Source organism: Diceros bicornis, chromosome 22 (genome assembly GCF_020826845.1).
Source record: "Diceros bicornis minor isolate mBicDic1 chromosome 22, mDicBic1.mat.cur, whole genome shotgun sequence".
NCBI lineage: Eukaryota > Metazoa > Chordata > Mammalia > Perissodactyla > Rhinocerotidae > Diceros > Diceros bicornis.
The window spans coordinates 43,443,544-43,469,418 of NC_080761.1; the positions used below are offsets into that span (position 1 = coordinate 43,443,544).

A 25,875-nucleotide genomic window follows, 5' to 3' on the forward strand; every position below is an offset into this window, starting at 1 on the left:
TGATACAATGCCTCCTACACGGGGTGGAGAGGAAGCAATTTATCTCTCCTTCTAGACTGGGGGAGTGGGAGAGAGCAGCGCCGTTCATTCCATGAGTGAAGAGTATTGAGAGTTGAGAAGACGCAGCAAACAATCCACGAATACGGGGACGAGATTCTGGGAAGGCGGCAGTGGCGGCAGTGTAGTTTTGAATTTCCCTGAGTCCCTACACCAAAACAGACACTGCAACTAGAAAAAACCAAAACCCCATGTAACGTAAAAAGTGGGTGACAGAACCACAAAATGCAAATAGATGGGGACAAACCACCCATTGCCACAAGACCTGCCTGGTAGTATCGTCCGTGTGGGAGAAAGCAGAGGAAAACAACGGACCTGAGAACCCCAGCACAGCCGAGAGGTGTTTACTGGACAGCCATCCAGGCTAGTTGGAGAACAGCAGCTGAAGCTGGAAGGGATTTTGCCCAGAGCAATAGCTGGTGAGCGTGAGGGGCCTCAGTAAGTTCTGAAAGGCACTGAAATAGTCTAGGATATGAGCAATTTTCACACCCACCAAGCACTGCTCCCTTTTGGGAAAGGGCCCTATACTGGAGAGAAACTGGTAGAAGGAGACTCAAATTTGAGCAGGATAGAAACAACAGAAACAAGGAAAGAAGGCCAGAGCAGTGTGGGGTGGACAACTCAGAAAGCAAGCTACCACGTTTTTGCACACTTCACCAAAGCAACAGAAGAGGGAGCTCCGTGAAGTTAGAATAACCACTGAGCACTTCTAGAAGTCAGGAAAATAAGCTCCTATAAAATCAAACATCAGCATAGTATTAGGGTTAAGTCTCGTACAAAGTTATTATTAGTAAAAGGCGAATAAGGAGCAGAATAATATCTCTACAGATAATGAAAATATACCAGGAATGCATTCAACACAATACAGACCAAAATTTTAAGATAGTGTTCCCAAATGAGTTTAAAAATATTAAGAAATGATATAAAACAACATAAATCAGAATTAGACAAATTCAGAAGTGAAGTAATCTATGTAAGAAATAATTAGAAATAAAAGAAAAACCTCTAAATTTTGCAGAATAAGTTATAGTCAGAAATGAGAAAGTTTTGGGGAAATGTGGCACTGGAGAAAAGCTTCAATCTGGGAAAACATGTTAGTAACTAGAATCCAACAGTACAAAAAAATGGTGTGTATTGATCAAGAGGGGTTATTTTCAGGAAACTGAGGAAGGTTCAATATTATATAGTCCATATCACATTATATGGAGAAGGTTATAAGGTGAAATGACCAAAATCATGAAGAAAACTTGGGTATTTTAAAAATAATATTGGAGTAAGGAAGACCTTTCTCAATAAGATATAAAACCCTGGAACTATAATAGAAAATATTGATAAATATGACTAAAATCAAGTTATAAATTTCAGTGTGGCAAAAACTTAAATAAAGTGAAAGAGGAAGAGCTGTATCAGAAACAGTCAGCACACCACGAGGAAGGGATAATTTTCTTCATGCAGAAACAGCCCCTAAAATTAATAGAAAACTTTAAAATAGCCAGACACCAGGAAAAGAAGTATAAGGGCCAATGAAGATATGAAAATCTGCTCAATGTTACTAAGAAATGTAAATGAAACTAGTAAAAGGGTAACCATTTTTCACTAAAAGATTTGCAAAGGGCGTGGAGAAATGGTATTCTAATATACACTCAATGGAAGTATAAATTTATGCAAGCTTTTTAGAGAGGGGCGAAGACTGTTTTTTCAAAAATGGCCAGAACAATATCCCCCATCCCACGTGATAATCTGCAGTGTGGCTCTGACTCTCTACCCATCAAGAGCTGGGGTCTGCGTCCCTCCTCTTGAATCGGGGCAGAATTCTGCAGTAGAACCCATGTTGTGTCATTTCTGAGGCTGGGTCAAGAAAGATAATGCAACGTCCACCCTTTTAGCTGGAAATCTTGCCCTCGAAGCTGTCTGCCACCATGTAGTGGTCCAATTGCCCTGCACCTGCCACGCTGTGGGAGAGCCCAAACTAGCTCGCTGGGAAAGACCACGTGGAAATTGGCAATATATTTCAAAAATTAACATTTCAAACAATGGAATTGTCCCTTTAATTTGCAATACCACTGCTAGGAGTTTACCTATGGATATTCCTGCTGAAGTATGTGTATATGTATGTATATGTGTGTGTATATATATTATAAATTTATATTATATGAACATTTATGAATGTTCATTGTAGTACTGTCATAGTAAAAACGACTAAATACCCATCAGCAGGGAATTGGTTAAGTAATAGTGTGGTACAGACAAAATGGAATACTACATAGCCATCAGAAAGGAAGATCAGCTGATATGGAACTATATCCCAGATATACTTAATGAAAAGAGCAATACACGTAATAGTGGATATGGTATTATCATTTGTTTTATAAGTTAATAGAAAAATATACACATGTATGTTGATACATGCATATAATTATTTTCTCTGGGCACATTTGCTCATCTATTATTAGTAGTTACCCTAGGAAAGAATGCGGACGGGAGTGAGGACGCAGCAAGGAGGAAAATTCTTTCCCTTATCACTTGGTACCTTTAGAACTGTTTGTGCCTGAGTTTTTTCCCCATTAGAAAAAGACATCTGGGAGATATAATTGTTAGACGTTTTCATAATTTAGCACACTTTATGTGTTTGAATTTAACGTGTTACTAAATTTTTCACCTTTCTTTTGTTTTATTCACATTTAAATTTTTTCTATAATGAACATATATTATTAGAATATTAAAAGCACCCAGTTATATTCAAAAGCAGGTCTTTTTTACATACAATGCAGCTATGTAAAAGTATATAGAGAAAAATAATAAAAGGAAATATACTAACATTTTAATAGTGATTGTGTTTGACCTACAAAACTAAAAGTGATATTTTTTCTTTTTCCTTTGTGTGGTTTTCCAACTTTTCAGCAGTGAACGTCTTCTTTCATTATAGAATGTGTTCATTTCATTCCATGTTCTTTCATTATCTCTTTCATTTCATTAATCTACACTAAAAAAAAGAATGAACAAGGCCCAGCCTTTCTGGTTATTCTGCTTCTTCCGTGGGTTTCATTCCTTCTGGCCTCTTGACCTGTGCACGCCAGCTCTGAACAGACCCTCAGCCATCTCATGGGTTCTGCACAAGGAGTTTTGGAAAAAGCAAAGGCATCTCTCAGCTGTTCCACTTTCAGATGCCCAGTAAAGTCAGTCACTGAGTAATTCCTCAGGGTGTTTCTCTTTGAAAAGGATCCTTGGATTAGCCTGAATGATCCACGGCTCACAGCACAAAGGCCAATGCAAGGAGTCACAGAGGTCAGTCAGACTAGAGCTGGTCCAGTGCACTCGGGGACGGAGGTCGTCCCAGGAGTCTGGTCACGGGGGCCTGGCCCTCTGGGGTGACTCGCACACTCGTGTAGAGCTGACCTCCCCAGGTGTGACAGAGGGACTCCTCACCTTCCCCACATCCAGTGGCCTCTGATCTTCCATGCAGAAAGTGTTCATAACCTAATGGAATAAAAATAATAGCGGTGGCGGTAGTAACAGTAGTGTTAGTTACCATATATTGAGCACTTACCGTGAGTCAATCTCTGAATAATCCTCATAATAAACATTTAAGATGGGTTATTATTTTCTTCATTTTATAGAGGAGGAAACTGAGGTTCAGAGAGGCTAAGTAATGTGCCCAAGATACACACAGCTAATAAGGTAGGTGGATGGCATTCAAATTTGTGCTTTTTCCTGTATACCACAGTTAGAATATGAAGTAGACCAGGCCAGCCCCTTCAGATAGTTACATGGTGCCAACCATGGTGGCAATGGTGACTCTCAAAGGAAAAAGGAATTACAGCTGATCGGAGGATAAAGAGGCTCTCAATGCACTTAGTGCGGGCAGTGTGCCTAATGAAGTGGTGTGAGTTCCACAGGCAGAGGGGACTGTGCTGAAGGTGACATGGTGGAGGGCATTCTAGATCAGCGCTGCCCAATGCAAATATAATGCAAGCCACATAAACATTTTAAAATTTTCTAGTAGCCACATTAAAAGAGTAAAAAGAAACAAGTGAAGTTAATTTTAATAGTATATGTTATTTAACATAATATATCCAAATATTATCATTTCAACATGTAATCAATATAAAATTATTAATGAGATAATTCTTTTTCATACCGTCTTCAAATGTGATGCATATTTTTACATTCATAGTACAGCTCGTGGGACTAGTCAAGTGCTCAACGGGCCGCATGAGGTTAATGGCTACCATAATGGCCAGTACAGCTCCTGGTGCAGGGACCAGCACAAACAGAAGCAGGAGCGTGGACACGTTTGCTAGGAGCAAATAGAAGGAACTTCAAATTTGTGGACAGGCTGAGTGTTGGGAGTCAAGGGGACTGAGAGTGGAAAAATCGGCTTGAGGTGTCCTGTGGAGGCCCTTGAAGGCCACAGGGTAGCGTTTGTACTGCCCAGACGCTCTCATGACTGCGGAGCTTGAAAACAGAGGCCATGGCTGGGGAATTGCAAGAAAAGGGATGGATGCAGAATAATAAAAAGGGGATTCTTGTTTCTGGTTTCTTCTCTTTGTCCTCTTCCCAGTTCTTGCTCTTGTCTTCATGAGGTGCTTCCTAACACGTCTCTTCCAGTCACCTCAAGAAGTTTCTCCTCTACCCCTTCCCCTGAGGGTCTGGTGGTAATCACTGCAGAAGCCCACATATGAATGGGTTAAAAATCTCTTCTTTTGTAAGACACCGTCTCTTTCGTTTCATTTCTCCTAATTTATCCGAATTTTATCACAAAACCAGGAAAACTCGCATAATCCTGTCTCTCCCAGGGAAATCTCTCTCTTCACCTGGCCTGATGTGTACCTGCATTGCAAGGATTAATGCCCGGGGCCCTTTTCTGGCACTTTTTCCTTTGTTATTTGAAGCCCTTTTTCGCTTCATCCCTCTGTGGAGATTGTTTTTGCTCGCGTCCTCTGCGACCAACTTTCTGTGGTGCAGAGAGCTACTTCCGGTTCCTGTACCAGTTTCTTCTGGTTCATGAGGATTTTCAGAGGCGGAGGGACATTCAGAAAGTAAAACTAGGATGACGTTTGTAGCCAATTGGAATCACCGTTTGAACTTGGAGCTGCTTTGCCACAAACCTCACAGACTAGAAGAGGTTCCTCCTCTTCTTTTTCTATATAGTTCTCTGTGCAAGACAATTATGTATCCAGAAATCAAAATTACAGTTGTCTTCTCCTCCTCATCTCTTCAATTATTTCTTCAAGGAGAAGGGCCCTACAAAAATGATAAATTAGACAAGATGAAGATTATCGAGAAGTTCACGAGCAGCCGCAAAACAGAAATTAAGCCAAAAAACGTCTTTCAGAGATATCTTGGAAGGGGTAGCAAAATCTATATTAAGAGACTATTTTGATACTCTCTTAATTTGACAAAAGGAAGAATTCCCTATTCCTCCTTTTGAAAAAAAGTGTATATAAGAAACATAGCAAATCATGCACAAATCTTAAGAATACAGCTTAACAAATTATTATAAAATAAAAACTTATGCCTACCTTTGTAACCACAAACTAAGAGAAGATGTAAACACTACCAACAGAACAAACCTGCCAATCATTATTCCCTCCGGCCCGCATCACTACTTTCCTTCCCCAGCATCACGACTGCCTTTTAACACCGTATATTCTGCCTGTTTTTGAACTTTGTATAAATGTATTCTTTCCTTCACTAACATGTCCGTGAGATTCATCCATGTCGTTGTACGCAATTTGCCGCACGAATGTGTCATACCCATTTAGAAATGCCACACTGTTTTATCCTTTTCACTACTGATGAACATTCGGGATTTTTTTCCTCCTGACTTTTTGTCATTATAATTAATTCTGCTATGAACACACTTGTATGTATCTTTTGCTGCACCTTTGTACACATTCCTGTTGGGTATATGCCTACGATGACGCAATTGGGTATAGAATATGCGTATGTCCAGATTTGGTAGATAACATCAAACATATTTCCCAAATGTTTGTACCAATTTCCACTCTCACTGTCAGCATATGGAAGTTACAACGGCATGACACTCTTGTCAACTCTTGGTATTGCTGGTCTTTTGAATTGTAGCCATTCCAGTGGTGTATAGTGGTATCTCATTCCAGTTTTAGCTTGTATTCCCTGATTATTAATAAGGTTCAGTATATTTTCATATGTTTATTGGTCATTTGGATAGTTTCTTTGTGAGGGGTCTGTTCAAATCTCTCGCTGGCTGTCTCACATATTTTTTTCATTATCTACAGATGATGTAATTGTGTACACGCAAAATACAAAAAAAATTATAGATAAATTGTTAGATTTTAAAAATAAATTTGGCAAGGTCACTGAGCACAGGGTCTATATTAGAAATCAATTGCCTCTTTACTAGCAACAAAAAATGGAAAATGACATTTAAAAATGATACCATTGACAATAACATAAAAAGTCTACTACTGAGAAATTGTCGCAGCCAAGAGGAAACTAAGAAGACAGGACAATTAAATATAATGTGGCATTCTGAACGTGATCTCAGAACAGAAAAAGAACATTAGGTAAAAACTAAGGAAATATGAATAAAGTAGGGACTTTATTTTTTTTTAAAGCAGCCTTGACAGGACAAGGTCAACTTCATCGTTTCCTTGGCCTCTAAGTACAAGCCTATAATTAAATTTGTGATTCAAATAAGGTGGCCAGAAACCAGTGAAAAATATTACATAGTTTTTTCCCTTAAGTCGAGACTGATTTTTTTCACCTTCAACACCAATGAGGATCAAGCAGCTTCTCCCACTTGTTCTTTTTGTCAGTGAGCAAGGGACATTTAAGCACGTGGTAGGCTGGCCGCATCATTAACAAGAGCACTCAGACTCTGTAATAGGAGGCTGCCCAGGCCAGCCTTTCCCTGAGACACACACATTCATGTATCGAATAAATATTTAGTAAATATTTATTAATCACTTCATAAAGAAAAATGGTGAATCTTGCCATTTTATTGGGCTTTTTCAAAATATCTTTTAATAATGTTTTACTGTTGGATTGACTGTATATCTTGCACATTCTTTGTGAGGTTTATTCCAAACATATTTTATACATTATCATCATTATTACAATTATGAATGAAATGATTTTTTCATTGCATTTTCTAATTTTGAAGGGGCTAACCTTTCATTCCACACACACACATATATGAAAGTTACTAATTTTGATTTTGTATCTGGGGAACTTCGTAAACACTATGTCTAAATGTTTTTTGTTGATTTTTCAGATTTTTAGATAAACAAATACATTGGATGCAAGTGAAAAAATTAAAGGACTGAAAATACCAACTGTGATGACGATATGGAGCAACAAGGACTCTCACCCACTCCTGTTAGGTGTGTAAATTTGTCCAACCATCATGGAAAACAGTAAGGCTTTATCTATCAAAGCTGAAAACATGCATAGCCTATGACTCAGTAACTATACTCTTAGGAATTACCCTGGAAAAAAATCGTGCAGCTATGCCTCAGGATATATGTACAAGAATATTCATTGCAATGCTAGTTATAATAGTCCCACACTAGAAACATCCCAAATATCCCTTAAAAGCCGTATGGTTAAATATATTGTAGTCCATGCATCTAATAGGATCATAAATAATGACAGAAATGAGAACTACAACTATATGCACAAACAGGGATAAAACTTACCAACATAATGGTGAGTAAAAGAAATAAAGCTCAAAAGAATACATATTCCATTTATATAAAGTTTAAAAACAGGGGAAACCAGACTGTATGATTTGGGTAAAATTATAAAGGAAAGTGAGGAAGTGATCAGCATAAAATTCAGGATAGCAGTTACCTCTGGTGGGGAGGGATGGAGTTGTGTCCAAGAAAGGGCACATGGGATGGTGATGGTGGTGAGGCTTCCAGAATGTTGCAACAGTTGATTATTTTTATCGGTTGGTGGTTACATGAGTATTTGCCTTAATTATTCATTAAAATTTATACTTATCTTTTGTACATGTTTGTGTATGAATGTTATATTTCACAATAAAAGAAGGTTACTAAATAAGAATCAAAGCTGTAAATGTATACTTACTCTTATCTAAATATTTTAGCTGATAACCCTGAACAGTATCACCTGTATCAACCACGAGAGTATGTTTTCCCATACTTCTTGGCTTTCTAAATTATAAGGAAAAGAAGCAGAATTGGAAAATAGGTAGAAGATGAACAGAAATTCAAACTCACTGTGGGCAGTAAGTATCCTTTCAACCTTGTATAATGATGATATATATGCGTGATTCTCAAAGTGTAATATGAGGGTCCCTGGGGTTCCCAGACACTTTCGGAGGACTTCAAGGTCCTCCATTTCGTAACTACATGTCTGTGTGAGACTGGATTTCCTTCAAAGACTTGAAACAAAACAACATATACCAACAGATTGAATGCAGAGCAGATATGACAACCCAGATGTCTTCTAGTAAGCCAGACATTCAGGAGATTTGAAAAACTTTAAAACACTTTCATTATATTTTTTTTTGTTTTGGAAAATGTAGTTATTTTTCATAAAAACAGGTTTCTGGGGGCTGGCCTGGTGGCACAGTGGTTAGGTTCGTGGGCTCCACTTCGGTGGCCCGGGGTTTGCATATTGGGATCCCGGGTGCAGAACTGCACACCGCATGGCAAGCCGTGCTGAGGTGGCGTCCCATATACAAGGTGGAGCAAGATGGGCACAGATGTTAGCTCAGGGCCAACCTTCCTCAGCAAAAAAGAGGAGGATTGGCAATGGATGTTAGCTCAGGGCTGATCTTCCTCACACGCACACACGTAAAAAACAGATTTTTGTGTTAAGTTGTATGAGTTTCTTTTTGTTATTTTTAGAAGAATAAATATCTAAAACATTCTCAGCTTTAATTTCGAATGTGGTAAATATCAATAAATATAACTTCCTTAAGGACAATGTCTTTGTGGATCTTTATAATTTTTAAGAGTATCCGAAGTTCCTGATACTAAAGCATTTGAAAACTGCTGATGTTGATAATATTGGCAAGTACCAATTTGGGTGGCTAATTGAGGATGAGTATTAGGGGTTTATAATAATGTTAATCTCTCTCTTTATTGGTTGTTTCATTCAAATCTCAGAATAACAAATGTGATATTTTTCCAGACCTTTGGTAGTGACTGTGGAGTGAGATTATACGGGAGTAAAGTCCACTGGACAAGAATGAGGATGGGAGGTAATGAAGACGCAGGAAAGGAGAAGGAACTTGTTTCAAAAACAATACTCTTCACAATAATAAAATGAATGGTAATCTCACCAAAATCCTAATTTCACTGGAGAAGTTTTGCTCGGCAACCTAGAGAATTCCTATGAAACTGGAACCACATGGAAAAGCTGTCTTCAGTGGGAAGGAAGAGTCCGACTCCCCTAGTCTTCCACCTGCTGTCTCACCCTCATCCTCACTCAGTGCCCGAGGCTGATTCTGCCCAGGCTGGGGTTTCCCCATAACCACAGGCCAGCAGCTGGTGATGTAGCGAATCAACCTTCAGGCCTCCAACCTGGTGTGAAGAGGCGGAATGTGCGGCTGAGGCCTATGTGCCCTGGTTTCAGACTCTTCTCTCTTCTTTTTCCGTTTCCCACATCCTGGATGTCTTGTCACAGGCCTTTGACGAGACTCATTCCTCAGTTTCCTCCTGGTCACCTCAGGATCCAACTGGGATGAGGCCACTGTGCTGCAGGTCCTGCCTCACTCTTGCTAACTGCACCCCTCCTCCCATACGGGCACACAACCAGAGGCTCCTACACTCTGCGCCCCCTGCCACACTTGGAATGCTCCCATCAACAGGTTGGTGGCCCAGGGACACACAGGGGCTGCCCACCCAATGTCTCCCCCCATTTGCTGCCAGGCCTCCCCGTGCTACTGGAGACTCCAGATAGGCCGGCTCAGACACAGATGCCAGGCCCCACCAAGCCTGGATTTACTTTTCCCTTCAGATCCCAGGCTGTTCTCTGAGCTGCACTTATTTAATTCTCACAACCACTCTTAGGGTAGATTGAGCCAGGCCTGGGGTTGAGAAGAGAGTTGAACAGGCAACAAGTGTACAGCAGCTGCTGAATAAGCATCAGCGCCTGCCCTCTGCTAACACCTGGGCGTGTCTTATAGTCTAAGTTCTGTGTGAGTTTCCTGTCTCTGAAGCCGTTTCTGGATCGTCTTTAAAATGAAAGAGCCAAAAGCAAAACTTCCTACATAATTGAAACGTACAACTACATTTCGTTTTGTTGCATCATCAGGGATTGAGTAATGACCCGAGGGGATGCAGAAATAACAGTGAGCTTGAGGCAGCAAGTGAAAAGGAAACTAAATGCTAGTAGTCAGACTGGATTTGAAGAATGAGGCTGAGATTCCCCTCTGGCCTGGTGGCTTGGCTGAGTCGAGCTCACTGAATCTTTGCAGAGCAGAGGATTCCTCTGGCTGCCTGCCAAGATGCCTGTGTTACTCTGGTGGAAACTTTTATCCCCTGAACGTGAGGGGGAAACAGGAAACCGGTGTGGGAAGGTGTGTCCTCGTAGACAGCTGGGGTGTGTGCCGAGGAGAAATGGCTCTGTCTAGAACTCCAGGATATTTGCTGTGACTCACTTGGCCCCGTCACCCAAGGCAATGGCTATTTCTCCTCTCCCTTGTGCCGTGGTTGAGCTGGCACAGAAGAGACTCCTGGACAGCTCTCTTGGAAGCCCCTCATCTTCCTGCCCACAGACCTAGAACATCAGGAAATGGTCTTCTAACCAGATTCAAATAGAAGAGCTGCCATAGAAGGAGCACTTACTAAGGGCCAGGTACCATTCTCAGCATGTTACATAAATTGAAGCAATAATCCTCAGCACAGTTTTCTGCAGTGGTACTACGATTATCTTAATTTTACAGATAAGGAAACTGGACACAGTGAGGTCTCTTTTCCTTTCCTGTGTTAAGAAATTTACCAATTGTATTCTGAGCTCCAAGTTTTAGCAGGAACATTCAAGGCCTGGTGTAACGTTCCCATCTCTTATTGCTAGATCCGCTGTAAGGACAGAAACTTGATCTTGTTCCTAGCTCTTATTTCTTATTCATTTCTTATTATTATACAATGTCCGATTTTGCCAACCCTTTGGTTTAGCTCTTGCTTCCAAATGGCACATCTCTGGCCCTCCTCCCATTGTCCAATTCTTTAATGTCTTTCCATATCTCTCTATCAGTTCTAAAGTACCAATGATTGATGATGTCTCTCCATTTTACCACCCCTCGCCCCCAGGCCTATGGCTCTTTGCAAATACAGCACTTCCATTAGAACACTTACCACTCTGTTCTGTAATTGACGGTTAATTTTTTCTGTCTGTTCCAGAAGATTAGACTTTTTGAGTCTGAACTTTGTATCCTCAGTCATTATCACAGTGTCTAGCCCATGGTCAGAACTTAAGTATTGTTTATTGAATAAAGACTATGCTAGGAATATGTGCTTTGATGAGCTCCTGACTGTCAAATTGCAAGGGGTTGTCTCAGCACTATTTGCTGAGAGTCCATTTCATAAGTTCTCTTGACAAGAATTCAAGCACCTGCCACATCCATGAGCACATTGCTAGCAATGTGAACAAAGGAAGACAAATAAAGTTCAAAATAGAATACAATTTTGATAAGCTTTAGCATACAAGTTTTGATAAAACTTAAATATTGTTTTAGACAAGTTTAGCCCCAATGCATGAGAGTCTTCTTGCTACTTCGGAGTCTCTTTTCTGCATAGTGTTGCAACCAAAAGAAATAGAAATCCATCATCAAAAGTCTTTAAAGAGCAGTATAGGTCTTCACTGACATGTCTTGAAGAGACAGCAAAGTGGGAAATTATATCACAGAACTACTCACTAAAACATATTTAGTTCCTATTTTAACAGGGCATGGAAAGAGATGGAAAGCTATTCAACTAATTTTACAAGGCTGTTATAAACCTGGATAACAAAATCAGAAGAGAAAATCATGGGACATTTTTATTTGTAAACATGAAGATAAAAATACCACGTTAACTCAGACTCAAAGGTGAATTAATAAACAACTAGGCTCCAGCCCAGTGGCGTAGTGGTTAAGTTCTTGCACTCCGCTTTTGCAGCCTGCGCTTTGCAGGTTCGGATCCTGGGCACAGAACTATGCACAGCTTATCAAGCCATGCTGTGGCAGGCATCCCATATATAAAGTAGAGGAAGATGGGCGTGGATGTTAGCCCAGGGCGGATCTTCCTCAGCAAAAAGAGGAAGATTGGCAATAGATGCTAGCTCAAGGCCAGTCTTCCTCACCAAAACAAACAAACAAAAAATAAACAACCAGAATTTATCCTGGCTATTAATGATAATTCAAGATGAGAAATTCTGTTCCTGTAATTTACTGCGTAAAAAGGAGAAAAACCAAAAACCAGTCTCAATGGTTGCCCCAAAACGCTGGATTAATGAAAAAGCCATATCTTAGCCTACTGAGGCTTGAAGAAGGAGCTTAAATCTGATCAATGTTATTACATCTATTAGGAGTGCTTTCTGTTGTAACTAACAGACAACTCAGTTAATAGAGGCTAAAAGAATGAAGGCAGCTGAGTATCCCAATTTGGAAGTCTGTAGGGTGATGGTTGCAGGGTTAGATCAGCAGGTCAAAGCTGCCAGTGTGCTGGACTTGCATCTCTATGACTCTCTTGGTCTCTTACTGACGGGCACAGGACAGCTACACCAGCCCCAGGCATCAAATCCTTCCAAGGTCATCCCCAGCAGAGAGAGAGGAATAAGAGCTGACATTCTTCCTAGAAGTTCCCTGCAGACTTCCCCCAAATCTCATTGTTTAGAATTGTGTCACGTGACCATATCTAGCTTGCATTTGTCTCTCCCTCTCTACTTTTGATTATAGACTTAGGTCTAAAGCGGCAAGGAGAACCTGTAAGAATACGACACAGGGATTATGTTATTTTTCAAATGACTAGCTAGTTGCCCCAACACCCACTTTTCCCACTGGTTTGAAATGCCACTTTTATTCTATGCAAAGGTCCACTAGATTAAATTGTGTTACCCTTGACCTCTATTCAGGTTTTTTGAGTGATTAGTCTATTCTTATCATAATACCACTTGGTTTCAATTTCTATAACATTAGAGAATCATTTGATATTTGAAAAGTCAAGTTCATCTGTTTTTTTCATCCTTTTTCAGATTTTCTTGTAAATTATTTCTTCTTGACACATTTTACAGTCAGCTTGCAGGTTTTATCTAAAAATCTTGTTGAGTATGGATTAGGAATGCATTGAATTTACACAGTAACACACAATGCAGCAGTTAAAATGAATGCAGTAGATTTTTACGTACTAATAGAGAAAAGTCTCTAAGTTCTGTTACTAGGTAAAAAAAACAAATTAGAGACTGATATATATGGAGTAATAATATTTATGTAACACACACTCAATATTTCTGTATGGATAGATTTACTAAATACGTGGGAAGATGTCTAGAACGGTATACATTAGATTATCAGCAATGTGGGATTGAGGTGGATCCTCCAAGAGGTCAAGGGTGGGCTTTTTACTTGAATGAATTGTTTGAAAATTTAACAATGATAATATATTCATGTGTATTTTGTAAATATAAATAAACTTAAGAAATTCTCTTTAGTTCTTTAAAGTCACACTTATCATGGCAGCTGCCTGTCCCCCCATCGCTCTTATTTGTCTCTGCAAATGCTGGCCTGCCTTGCTTTTCTTGCCTCCCTCTGGAAAGTTGATGGAGACATTTTTCTCCTTTGAGTAGCTTCAGTTGTGCGTCTTCATCCTTAACCCCGAAGAACCCAACACTGATGGCCAAGCGACACAGATATGTCGTCCCCATTATGGGGGTAAGGGGAGGGCCGGGAATATTTACACTTGAATGTTTTTCTCCCTGTTATTTAGATTTTAAAAAGGAAATATTTATTAACAGTATAAGACAATGCCTAATAAGTGTTATATGAAAGAAGCTACAATAAGGTAAAGCAAGGAGAGAGTGATGGGGGCTCCTAATCTCAGAAGTTTTCATGATGCCCTTGATTAGATGTGGTTCTTGTATTTATCTGAGATGAAGCAACTTCCTTAGTACTGTCTTCCTTTTCCTCACTACTGAATAAGACTCCGTCTACCACTAACTCACTACTGACATTACCCTCTTCATCATCACCAAGGACAGATTGACAAATTTAATAGACTTCTCTCAGTTTTAATAAGAACAATAATAATCCCTTTTAGGGGCCAAGTATTGTACTATACTGCATACCTTATCTCATTTAATCAAATCAGAGATCCTGCAAGGAGGGTATTATTATTGCCATTTTATAGAGAAGGAAACTGAGGCTGCTCAAAGAGGTTAAGTATATTTCCCAGGGTCATACAGTGAATCAGTGGGAAGCCAGAATTTAAACATTGGTTCAGACTCTGAACAAGTTCCATGCCCTTACCCACAATGATATGATTCTTGGGTGTCTATGCAAGACTTAATTGTTTTTTTAATTTATTTGTGACAAAATGGCATGCATAAAATTTCCCATCTTAACCATTATTTAAGTCTGTAATTCAATAGTGTTTAGTATATTCACATTGTTGTACAACCAATCTCCAGAACTGTTTTCATCTTGCAAAACTGAAACTCTATACCCATTAAACAACAACTCCTCATGCTCCTCTCTTCCAAGCCCATGGCAACCACCATTCTACTTTCTGTATCTATGAATTTGACTACTCCAGGTACCTCATATAAGTGAAATCAAACAGTATTTGTCTTTTTGTGATTGGCTTATTTCAATTAGCATAATGTCCTCAAGGTTTATCCATGCTGTAGCACATGTCAGATTTCCTTCCTTTTTAAGGCTGAATAATATTCCATTGTATGGATAGACCACATTTTGTTTATCTATTCATCCATCAATGGACACTTGAGTTGCTTCTACTTTTTTGCTATTGTGAATAATGCCGCTGTGAACATGAGTGCACAGATATCTCTTATAGACCATGCTTTCACTTTTTTGGGTGTATACTCGGAAGTGTAATTATTGGATCATATGGTAATTCTATTTTTAATTTTTTGAGGAACCTTCTTAATTTTTCCATTGTGACTGCACCATTTTACATTTTCACCACCAGAGCACAAGTGTTCCAATTTCTCCACATCCTCGCAAACACTTTTTCTTTGATAGTAGCCATCCTAATGAGTGTGAGGTGGTATCTCACTGTGGTTTTGATTTGCATTTCCCTAAAGATGAGTGATGTTGAGTATCTTCTCATGTCCTTGTTAGCCATTTGTATATCTTCCTTGGACACATGTCTGTTCAAGTTGTTTGCCCATTTTTTAATAAGGTTGGGGGTTTTTTGTTGTTCTTGTTATCTATGGAAGACTTTTAACACCCTTTTGTCCCCCCAAAGTCTTGTCCTTTGGCTTTTGAGACATTGTGGGTTCCCACTCATTTTCTCTATATTTTTGACCAGTTCTTTCTCCCCAGCTCCTGAAATGTAGAAGCTTTAACAAAAGATCAAGGCATCTGAATTTCTTCATATAATTACTACAACAAACTCAGAAGTGAATAATAATTTATTGAGTAACTACTATGTGCACAGTTAATAACAACAACAACAGTAACAAATATCTCACATCTGAGTGATTCCTGTGTGCCAGGTATTTTGCACCCATGACTCATTACCTCATAAGTCTATGAGGTTAAGCATTATTATTAACGCCATAATACAGCTGTGAAAATTGAGCCACAAAAAGTTCAGGCAACTTGCCCAAGGACCTGCAGTAGACCATGGAAGAGGCTAAGAAGGGTTCTTGTTTGCAAGAAACCTATGTCCAAAGGAGAAGACAAGACTAGCATGCTAGAGAAAATTAGAAATGATGGGGTATTCATAAAAACACTAATTACTATGTGAAGATAACTACTAAATATATAGATTTAATTTTTCACTTCTATTAACAATCTTCAAGACCTCCGTGCACTGCGCTGCAAACAGGATGAGACATTATGAATGGGGAAGTCATGATAATTACTCCAAAGGACCAGTTACTCAGCAATCATATAAATGTTCCTCTGCTTAAAGTTCTAGAGTAGGTGACTGGGGTTAAAAGGATCTGATAGTTCCCTGCCCTTAAGGAACTTAAAATTTTTTGGGAAGACATGAACATGGAAAATAATTAGAGTAATAAAAGATCATCTAGGTCTACTAACCATTTTAAGGTGTACAATTCCGTGGTATTTACTACTTGCACAGTGTTGTGCAACCATCACCACTATCTAGTTCCAGAACTTTTTGTTCACCCCAAACAGAAACTTCATACACATTAAGCAGTTGTCACTCTGCGTTCCCTCATCCTCCCCAGACCCCGGCAACCACAGTCTTCCTCCTGGTTCTACGAATTTGCGTATTTTGTATGTTTCATATAAATGGAATCATACAGTTAGTGACTTTTTGTGTCTGGCTTCCATCACTTTGCATAATGTTTTCAAGGTCCATTCCCATTGCAGCGAGTGCCAGTACTTCACTCCTTTTTATGGCTGAATAATATTCCATTATATGGGTATACCACCATTTGTTTATCCATTCATCCATCAATGGGCACTAGATCGTTTCCACTTTTTGGCTATTGTGAATAGTGCTGTTGAGAACATTTAAATACAAGTATTTGTTTGAATATTTCTTTTCAATTCTTTTGTGGTATATAACCTAGAAGTGAACATTTTCATAACACAAAAATTTATATACCACAAAAAATTACCATGTGATCCATACCATTCTGGATCATATGGTAATTTTATGCCTAACTTTCTCAGGAACCAACAAACTGTTTGCCACAGAAGCTGAAACATTTTACATTCTCACCAACAATGTATGAGGGTTCCAATTTCTCTATATCCTCACCAGCACTTGGAGTTATTTTCCGTTTATTTGATTACAACCATCTTAGTGGATGTGAGGTGGTATCTTATTACAGTTTTTATTTGCAAGTCCCTAATGATTAATGATGTCGAGCACCTTTTCATGGTTTTGTTGGTCATTTCTGTATCTTCAGGGGCCTGTCTCCTGATCTTCAGGGGCCCATCTTGAACATCTATTCAACTCCTTTGTCCATTTTTTAAGTAACTTGTTTGCCTTTTTATTGTTCAGTTGTAAGAGTTCTTTATATATTCTGCATACTAGACCTTTATTAGATACATTATTTGCAAGTATTTCTCCCATTCTGCAGATTGCCTTTTGTCTTTCTTGATAATGTCCTTTGATGCACAAAATCTTTTAAGTCCAATTTATCTATTTTTTTCTTTTGTTGCTTATGCTTTCAGTGTATTACCTAAGAATCCATTGGCAAAACCAAGGACATGGAGATTTATCCGTATGTTTTCTTCTAAGAGTTTTGTAGACTTAGTTTTTACATTTAGATCTTTGATCCATTTTGGAATTTTTTCAGTATGGTACAAGGTTAAGATCCAACTTCATTCTTTTGCGATGTGAATATCCAATTGTCCCAGCACCATTTGTTGGAGAGACCATTCTTTCCCCATTGAACGGTCTTGGTACCCTTGTCAAAAATCAATTGACCATAGATGTATAGCTCTATTTCTGGATTCTCAATTCTATTCCATTGGCCTATTTGTCTACCTTTCTGCCAGTATCACACTGTTTGGATAACTGTAGTTTGTAGTATCTTTTGAAATCAGGAATGTGAACCTTCCAAGTTTGCTCTTATTTTTTTAAGATTGTTTTGGCTATTGGAGTCCCTTGCAATTCCACATGAATTTTAGGATTGGCTTTTCCATTTCTGCAAAACTGGCCATTGGGATTTAGTGAGGGATTGCATTGAATCTGTAGATTGCTTTGGGCAGTACTGCCTTCTAAATAATCTTAAATCTTTGAATTCATAAATATGGGATGTCCTTTCATTTATTTAGGTCTCTGTTATGTACCGAATTGTGTTACCTCAAACGTTATATGTTGAAGCCCTAATCCCTAAAGTGACTTATTTGGAGATAGGGCCTTTGAGGAAGTAATTAAGGGTAAATGAGATGGGGCCCGAATCTGATAGGTTTGGTGTCCTTAGAAGAAGAGGAGAGACACCAGAGGTCTCTCTCTTTCTGTGTTCACAGAGGGAAACCTATGTGAAGACACAGCAAGAAGGTGGCTCTCTACCTGCCGGGAAGAGAGGCCTCACCAGAAACCAACCCTAATCACACCTTGCTCTTGAACTTCTAGCTCTCAGAACTGTGAGAAAATAATTTCTGTTGTTTAAGCCACTCAGTCTGTGATATCTCGTTATGGCTGCTTGAACTGACTAATACAGTATTCTTTAATTTGTTTTAGCAATGTATTGTAGTTTTCCGTTACAATCTTGTGCCTCCTTAGTTAAACTTATTCCTAAGAATTCGATTCTTTTTGATTTTATTATAAATAGAATATTTTTTCTTAATTTCCTTTTTGGATTATTCATTGCTAGTTTATAGAAACACAACCTAGTTTTTGCATGTTGATCTTGTATCTTGTAACTTTGCTAAATTCGTTTATTAGCTCTAATAGTTTTGTGTGTGTGGATTCTTTAAAATTTTCTAAATTAAGATCACGTCATTCGTGAATAGAGAGTTTTATTTCTTCCTTGCCAATTTGGATGTCACGTGTCCTTCATTTTTATAGGGTGGTCACCATCAGTCACCTGTATTGGCACTTACTGACCCCTGTCCTTGGATTCTTTTTTTTTTTTTAAGATTTTATTTATTTTCCCCCCAAAGCCCCCTAGTAGATTGTTGTATGTCATAGCTGCACATCCTTCTAGTTGCTGCATGTGGGACGTGGCCCCAGCGTGGCCGGAAAAGCGGTGCGTCGCGCACGGAGGATCTGAACCCGGGCTGCCAGCAGCGGAGCGCGCGCACTTAACTGCTGAGCCACAGGGCCGGCCCTGTCCTTGGATTCTTTGATGTCTCCTCGCAGTCTGGTGAACGGTCGTTTGCTTCCTGGTATCTTCTCCCATCTAATCAAGATTTGACACAAAATTCTGCCAGACACTAATCAGAATCCATTTCAGATTTAATACTAATGATTCTGCGTCTGAGAGGTGCTAGTGTGTCCATTCTCTTTATTTTTCAGAGATATAACACTTGCTAACCTCACTTTTCTTCTCCTTAGGCCAGCTGTCTAGAAGACTATAAACAACTTGAGTACAGGGTATAATCTCATTCAACTTTGTACTCTAGCACCTAGCATCACACCTAGTATATATTACAATGTAGGAGCTCAAACAATATTTGTTAAGTGAATAAGAATAGTGATAATAAAAAAAATTACAATTAATTGGCAGAGGGGAGTTTTGAGAGTCAAATAAAATAATAAATATGGAGCCATCGTGGAAAATAAAAGCATATTTCAATGTGCATTATGATTAAATTAATTTTGATTAGAGGGATAATTCCTTCTATTCTGTGCTTGAAATATTTAGAATATAAGAATAAGAAATAAGACATCAGGAGTGGTCAAGTGTCGAAAACTTACTCACCCTCCCTTCCTCAGCCTTCTCCAAGATTCTCCAGTGTCCACATGTCTAGATTGACTTCTCTTGGTTTAGGTGGTTCGCTAAACCTTGAAGCATCTCCAGTTGTTGGAGGCCCCAAGCGGGTAATGGTGTCCATGCCCTGGGCTTTTGTCCTCAGATCTCCCTTCCACCTCTAAGCTATGTCTTAGGGAATCGTATTCAATCCCTCCTCAAGATGTCCACTGTGCAGTGACCCGTGCTGGGCTCCACCTATTTCCTCTTCACTCAGGAACCTTGCTTAGGTTACTTAGTGGGATCAGGCTTAGGGTGAGGTTTTTATTCAAAAAGTCTGTGCAAGCAACATTGGTTTTTAAAAATTGCTTTTATTTCCCATAACTTAAATATGAACAGCAGTTGTGGACAAAGTATAATACTAAACAAGTGTCATGAACAACAAATATTTAAATACTATGAATAGCATAAATATTACAAATAATTTAAATAAATAAATTTACAAAAGTTTTTTCAGCTAAAGCAAACGGATTGTGCATTTCTCTGTTCTAAACAACTTCTTGTAACTTACAACACTTAATATAATTTTATGATAATCCCATGCATTGGCTATTACTTATTTTTCATCTGGCATAAAAATAGGGATGCAGATTGCACTTTGAGTCTTAGAAGATAGCCATTTAGTTGGCCAGATGAACTGTTTTCAGACTCAGTGTCTTCTTTATTTCCCGAGTTTTCCTGTGAGCTTGTTCATGAAGAGGAAGCACCTTCTGATTTCCACCCTGACCACCTCCCAGGCGCAGGCGCTGTGCTCTTTCTCTTTCAGATACAGACTGATTCTGTGGAAGTACCTCTTCACAGCCAGCCTGGAGTTCTCACTTCCCAGGGGTGACTGTTGCACCTTCGTCTCCTTCCCCAAGCATGTCTCCAGGTCATCCAGCTGCTGATAAAGTCCAACGAGGAACTGGTCCAGGAGGGTCTCATCCCAAGCCGCAGGAGAGCCGCTGGTGCTGAAGAGGTGGAAGATCTGTTGGAGCGTCTCGTGCACGACAGCCGCGGCTTGCGTCTTCTCAAGCTGGTGCCCATCCACAAGCATCTGCGGAAATCTGAAGTCAACCCTGTCCTTCAGACACGACCGAATGGAGATTCTCTCCATTTGACTCAAAAGTGTGAAGGCTTCCTGATGGCCATGGCTCAGAGGCAGGTCACAGCCCAGAGGGCAGGCGGGGCTGGAGCACAGCATCACCAGGGCCAGCAGCACAGAGACTGGGAGGGCCATTGGGAAGCTGGAGGATTCTGCAAGAACACCTGAAGGGGAAGTCGCAGCAAGTTCTGAGGACTTTTGGCAATGAGTACCTTTTAAATAGTGAGTATAGAAACTTTCATTTTCTGGGTTTTTCCATTTTTTGTCCTTTCCTTTCCCTTTCTACTTTTTTTTTTTACCAAGTCAATTAAAAATGTGCGCTTATTGATATGAGTGCCTAGACGAGGGACTCCAAATCACACATGCCATTACAATATCCACATAGTATTATAACATAGTTTCCAGACCTCCTAGAAAGTTCTTGGGGAGAAAAGCCTAGATTAAGGCAGAGAAGGAAGAAATACTAATACAGTCAATGGTGGCTTTTCAAAGTCAGCAGGAAATATAAAAGTGCTTATAAAAGATGAGATTTTTCTTCTTTTTCCTGATTTTTCTGATTTTTTCCTTATTTACACTTTTCCTCCTTCTTCAAAAGATTTCAACTGTATATGTATCTTAAAGATATCCTCTGAGTTCGTCTCAAAATCACCGAAGACATTGTTTCGCAGATAAGATTTGTTAAAAATAAATTATGGTGCACTTATGGTCTGCCAGGCACTTTGCTAGGTGCTGGTTTCCCTAAAAGGGTCAAGTTTGCCTGTGTGTGATTCTCTCTGTTCTCTACCAAATAGAACCTTCCCCGGTAAAAACTCTGCCTCAGTCATTATGCAGTAATGCAGATAATCTCATCTCTTTAGATATTCCATTGACAAGTGCTATCCTACAACATGCTCAGGGATAATTGGGCTGCATTCAAAGTTAATCATCACATGTCTTCATTGAATCTGTAATATACAGATTATTTTTAATAATATTAATGGCAGCAATCTTTTATTATACAGGCTCTCAGCAAAGTGTTTTACAGACATTGTTTCACTTAATCTTCACAGCTTCCCTATGAGATAATTACTATAATTATCTACATTTTGCAAATGAGGAAACAGAAAACTCAGAGTGGTTGCTTAACTTGGTGAAAGCCTCGATTTATTCCATAAGTGGTATTTAGCGCTATACTGTTCTGCCTCCACGTTACTCCTCATTAACCTGAAGCGCTCTCCTTTAGCTACACTCTGTATGCCTATAATTACATAATCCATCTAATTATTTGTTTAACATTTGACTACCCTAACAGACTGTAAGCTCCTTGAGGACAGTAGTGCCCTATCTCGACTGTCTAGCAAGGTGTCTGTCACAGAGGAGGCACACAGAGGGCTCTCTGTCCCATAGCAAGTACAAAAATGACTATGTGTGCCAATGAGGGAGTAGACATAAAATTTTGGGGGGACTGTGTCAGAAAATGGTAGTCTTCTATAAACAAAGACAGTAAGAATAAATTTTAAGTGGATGCTTTAACCTCCTGGATAATTTCTGAAAATATCTCAGATGAGAATAGGAAGTTTCAAAGAAATAGTAGAGCTCAACAAAACAGGTCATGTGAAAGGCAGGACTGGAACTTAGCAAGTGAAAAGGGCGCTAGAGCCCCTTCAAGTGTACTGTAATGTGTCTGGAAGGAGCGAATGGTGCTTTTGGGTGATGAAGACAAATGGAAATTGGAGAGTGAGAACTTGCTAAGTGTTTATCTAAGACAAGAAGAACGTTGTAGGAGGAGACAGCCCAATCTAGTGGCTAGGACGTGGACTCTGGGGCTAGGTCTGGGGCCATGTCACAGCTGCAGCCAGCACTGGCTGTGTGATTTTGGGCACCTCAGTTTTCTCCTCTGTTATATGGAAATGACAATCATATCTATTTCATTGGGTTGTTGTGAAGATTGGATGACGTAACGTACCTACAATGATGCGTGGACAAAACAAGCACTCGACATCTGTTAGCTGTTCCCACAATCGAGAAAACTAACCGTCCAACTATTGGAACTGGATGGAAGTTTCTCTGAAATAATCTGCTTCCCTTCCTTGAATTCTCAGCTCACTAAGAAACATTTTTATTTCTAATCTCATCTCTTATGTGAACAGGAGTCTGCTTTCACGTGACAGGGAGTGCCCTGTCCACATGACTCACGTCTATTAGCCTTCAGGTAACAGCTGACCTCACAAACCTTAATAAAATGGCCATCCAGTCTGTAAGCCAGTCTCTTTTGAGTGTGAGTTGGTATCATTAAATCCTTGGAATCTGATCATCTCTGTGGATTGTGAACAAAGTAAACAGACACATAAATAAATAAATGGCTAGATTCTCTGATTTAGCAAAGCTGAAAACTAGCCCTTTAGGTAACGGCCTGCCTTGAAGAGCCAGCTGCCCTCCTCTGGACCTGTCTGCAGCTGCATCAGTCTCACACGGGCTGGTTTGAAACCTGTTACTCTGTAGAGCTCTGAATCCCTGACTTGTGTAGTTAAGTGACATTTTGTGGTTTAGATAGAGAAGATGTCACTTCTTTTTTTCATTTTCAGTGTTTACTTTCCAATTTCCCTTGTACATTCTTTTTTCTTGACTGCTTACTTTTACTTTCTAGGAATGTTAAAAGAGGGAGGAAAGTTCTGAGTCTTGAAAATCATACAGGAAATATGTTCTCTCTTCTTTTCCCTTACATTTTCTCTTCCTTTTTTTTTGCAATAAACCTCAAAGTGGAAATAGAAAAGATTGCAGAAGCATTAGGTAAACTTTTATAAAGTGAAAAGACAAATGCAAAAGAAGAGGTAAGAATTTTAAAATTACGTAAAATTAGCAAAGAAAAAAATGGTTGCTTAACTATTATTTCGACAGAGCTAGGACAATGGCCTCGGCTAGGACAAAAAGTCTGCCACGAGCAGCAAAGACACATTCTAACTGCTTGAACATCTGGACGGTTGTAGTGGTTGCACTTTACTTCTCTTGAGGGCAGAATTGGAGGTACAATCATCTTGGTACAGCGTGAGCTCAGTCTAATGATTGGCACATAGTAAATATGCAGTACTTTCTCAATTAAGTAGAGTAAATAAAACCAAATTTGATAAACTGAATGTTTTGCAGCAGAGAATAAGGTGAGATCTATGCATATAAAAATGAGGTATCTTTCACACTTGATCAACACTTCCAAGAAGGACATCGAGTGGGGGGCAGAAAGAAGATTTAAAAAAGCAACCTAGCAGAGTCTCCTTACAAGTCGTTCTGAACATCAGGAAGAAAGACCCAGATAGTTCTCTCATTAGTTCAAAGTTGATTTTTGCTAAGAGGATAAGCGTTCCCTTGAATTAGGACTTCTAATCTTTTATTGAATAAATTACACTTCAATTGTAAGAATACAGAAAGAGTTGAAAGTAATGACAACTTTCCAGGCTCTTGAAGAGAAAGGAAAGTCCAAAATGGGGAAGTACAAAGATCTGGGGAAAATTCAGAAAATGAAATCTCTTGTGCTCAATATTTAAGAGGCACACAGACAGAAGATGCTCAGAGAAGCTAGACCAAAGCTCACAATCTCCCATCTCAATCAGAAGACCATCTTCTTGGAACTTACCAATGGCTTTTTCAATCTCTTCACTGATGGCATTTGTGATGATCTTCTCCAGCCCCATCTCCTCCACTAGCTGTTACCTGCCTCAGAGCCTTGACTTGAGAAAGCAGGAGACCTTCACAGCTCTGGACCAAATGAAGACAATCTCTCTTCTTTCCTGTCTGAAGTACAGGAGCGACTTCAAATTCCCCCAGGAGAAGCTGGATGGCAGCCAATTCTAGAAGGCCCAGGCCATCTCTGTCCTCCACGAGATGCTCCAGCAGATCTTCGACCTCTTCCACACAGAGCGCTCCTCTGCTGCCTGGAACACGACCCTCCTGGACAACCTCTGCACTGGACTCCATCGGCAGCTGGAAGACCTGGACACCTGTTTGGAGCAGGAGACGGGAGAGGAAGAATCTGCCTTGGGAACTGTGGGCCTACACTGGCCGTGAAGAGGTACTTCCGGGGACTCCATCTGTACCTGAAAGAGAAGAAATACAGTGACTGTGCCTGGGAGATTGTCAGAGTGGAAATCAGGAGGCACTTTCTCTTCATCAACGAGCTCATAAGAAAACTCAGGAAGTGAGAAGGAACCTGATTCTCAGTGACGAATGTCCTCGCTCAGACTCTTAATTGTTCAGTCATTTCCAAAAGTGTTATTTTTTGCTTCAGCTATAAAATAATTAGAATCATATTTGGCATATTTTTATCAGTAATATTAAGCATATCTATGTTCAACTATTTTCAGAATTAGAGGAAATGTTACTGGTGCCCTGTAGCCGAACCTCATGTTATAAAATATTTATTTATTTATTTATTCATATTAATCTATCTATTCATTTTTGTGGTGTTGGTATTTATCTGTTCTATTTTTATATGTTCACATTCTCTTCTTTAATAAATATGTTACCTTTTTACATATTAAATGTATTTTATTACATTTCTCTTCTTTTTTTAAAGAAAAAATCTTCCCCAAAGTCCTAATACTGTGGACTAAATATAAAAGTATGTTGTACAGTTCATCCGTTCATTCACTGGCCTTGGGGGTAGAGTCTAGAGTATGAGATGTGTTCCTGTCCTTATGGAGCTCACATTGGAGCAAATGACAGAGCCATTAAAGAAGTAGTTATGATGTAATTACATATTTACATTTGGGATCTGGGCCACAGAGGAGGAGGAAAAGATGCATGGCAGTGAGTATCATTTAGACTACCCTTCAGTTTTCCCCAGGGAAGTCATATGAAGTATGAGACTTCAAGGATGAGTAGGAGTTTGTTAAGTATCATGTGGAGGGCAAAATCCCCCAGAGTAAAAAAAAACTGCAGAGCGTGCACCTTTGTCAGGAAAGGTAGATTTAAAGAAGCGAAAAAGAGCAGAGTGGGTGGACTCCACTGACCGATGGGAGTATGGCGTGTAGCGAGGCTGGAGAAATGGAAAGAGGCCGGATGACTGACTATGTTAGCGATGTTAGACTTTACCTTGAAAGCTGAGGAAAGTTCCTTTAGGATTGTAAACTAGAGAGTGGCTTGACCAGGGCAGGCGCAGGGAAATTCATTAGAGCAGCAGTACT

At 39.5% G+C, this 25,875-nt stretch overlaps 1 protein-coding gene and 1 pseudogene across 1 annotated transcript; one reads left to right on the top strand and one right to left on the bottom strand.

The window, feature by feature from the left end:
- Positions 1 to 20,296: 20,296 nt before the first annotated feature.
- Positions 20,297 to 20,902, bottom strand: LOC131419795 (interferon alpha-2-like). The gene has a single exon (XM_058565327.1). It carries the CDS (start codon positions 20,852 to 20,854, stop codon positions 20,297 to 20,299), a length of 558 nt encoding a protein of 185 aa, XP_058421310.1. The 5' UTR covers positions 20,855 to 20,902.
- Positions 20,903 to 24,328: 3,426 nt separating this feature from the next.
- On the top strand, positions 24,329 to 24,934 carry LOC131420120 (interferon omega-1-like; annotated as a pseudogene).
- Positions 24,935 to 25,875: the final 941 nt, after the last annotated feature.

Excerpts from the sequence above, each read along its gene's own strand:
- LOC131419795 (XM_058565327.1), bottom strand. The coding sequence starts at position 20,854 with ATGGCCCTCCCAGTCTCTGTGCTGCTGGCCCTGGTGATGCTGTGCTCC.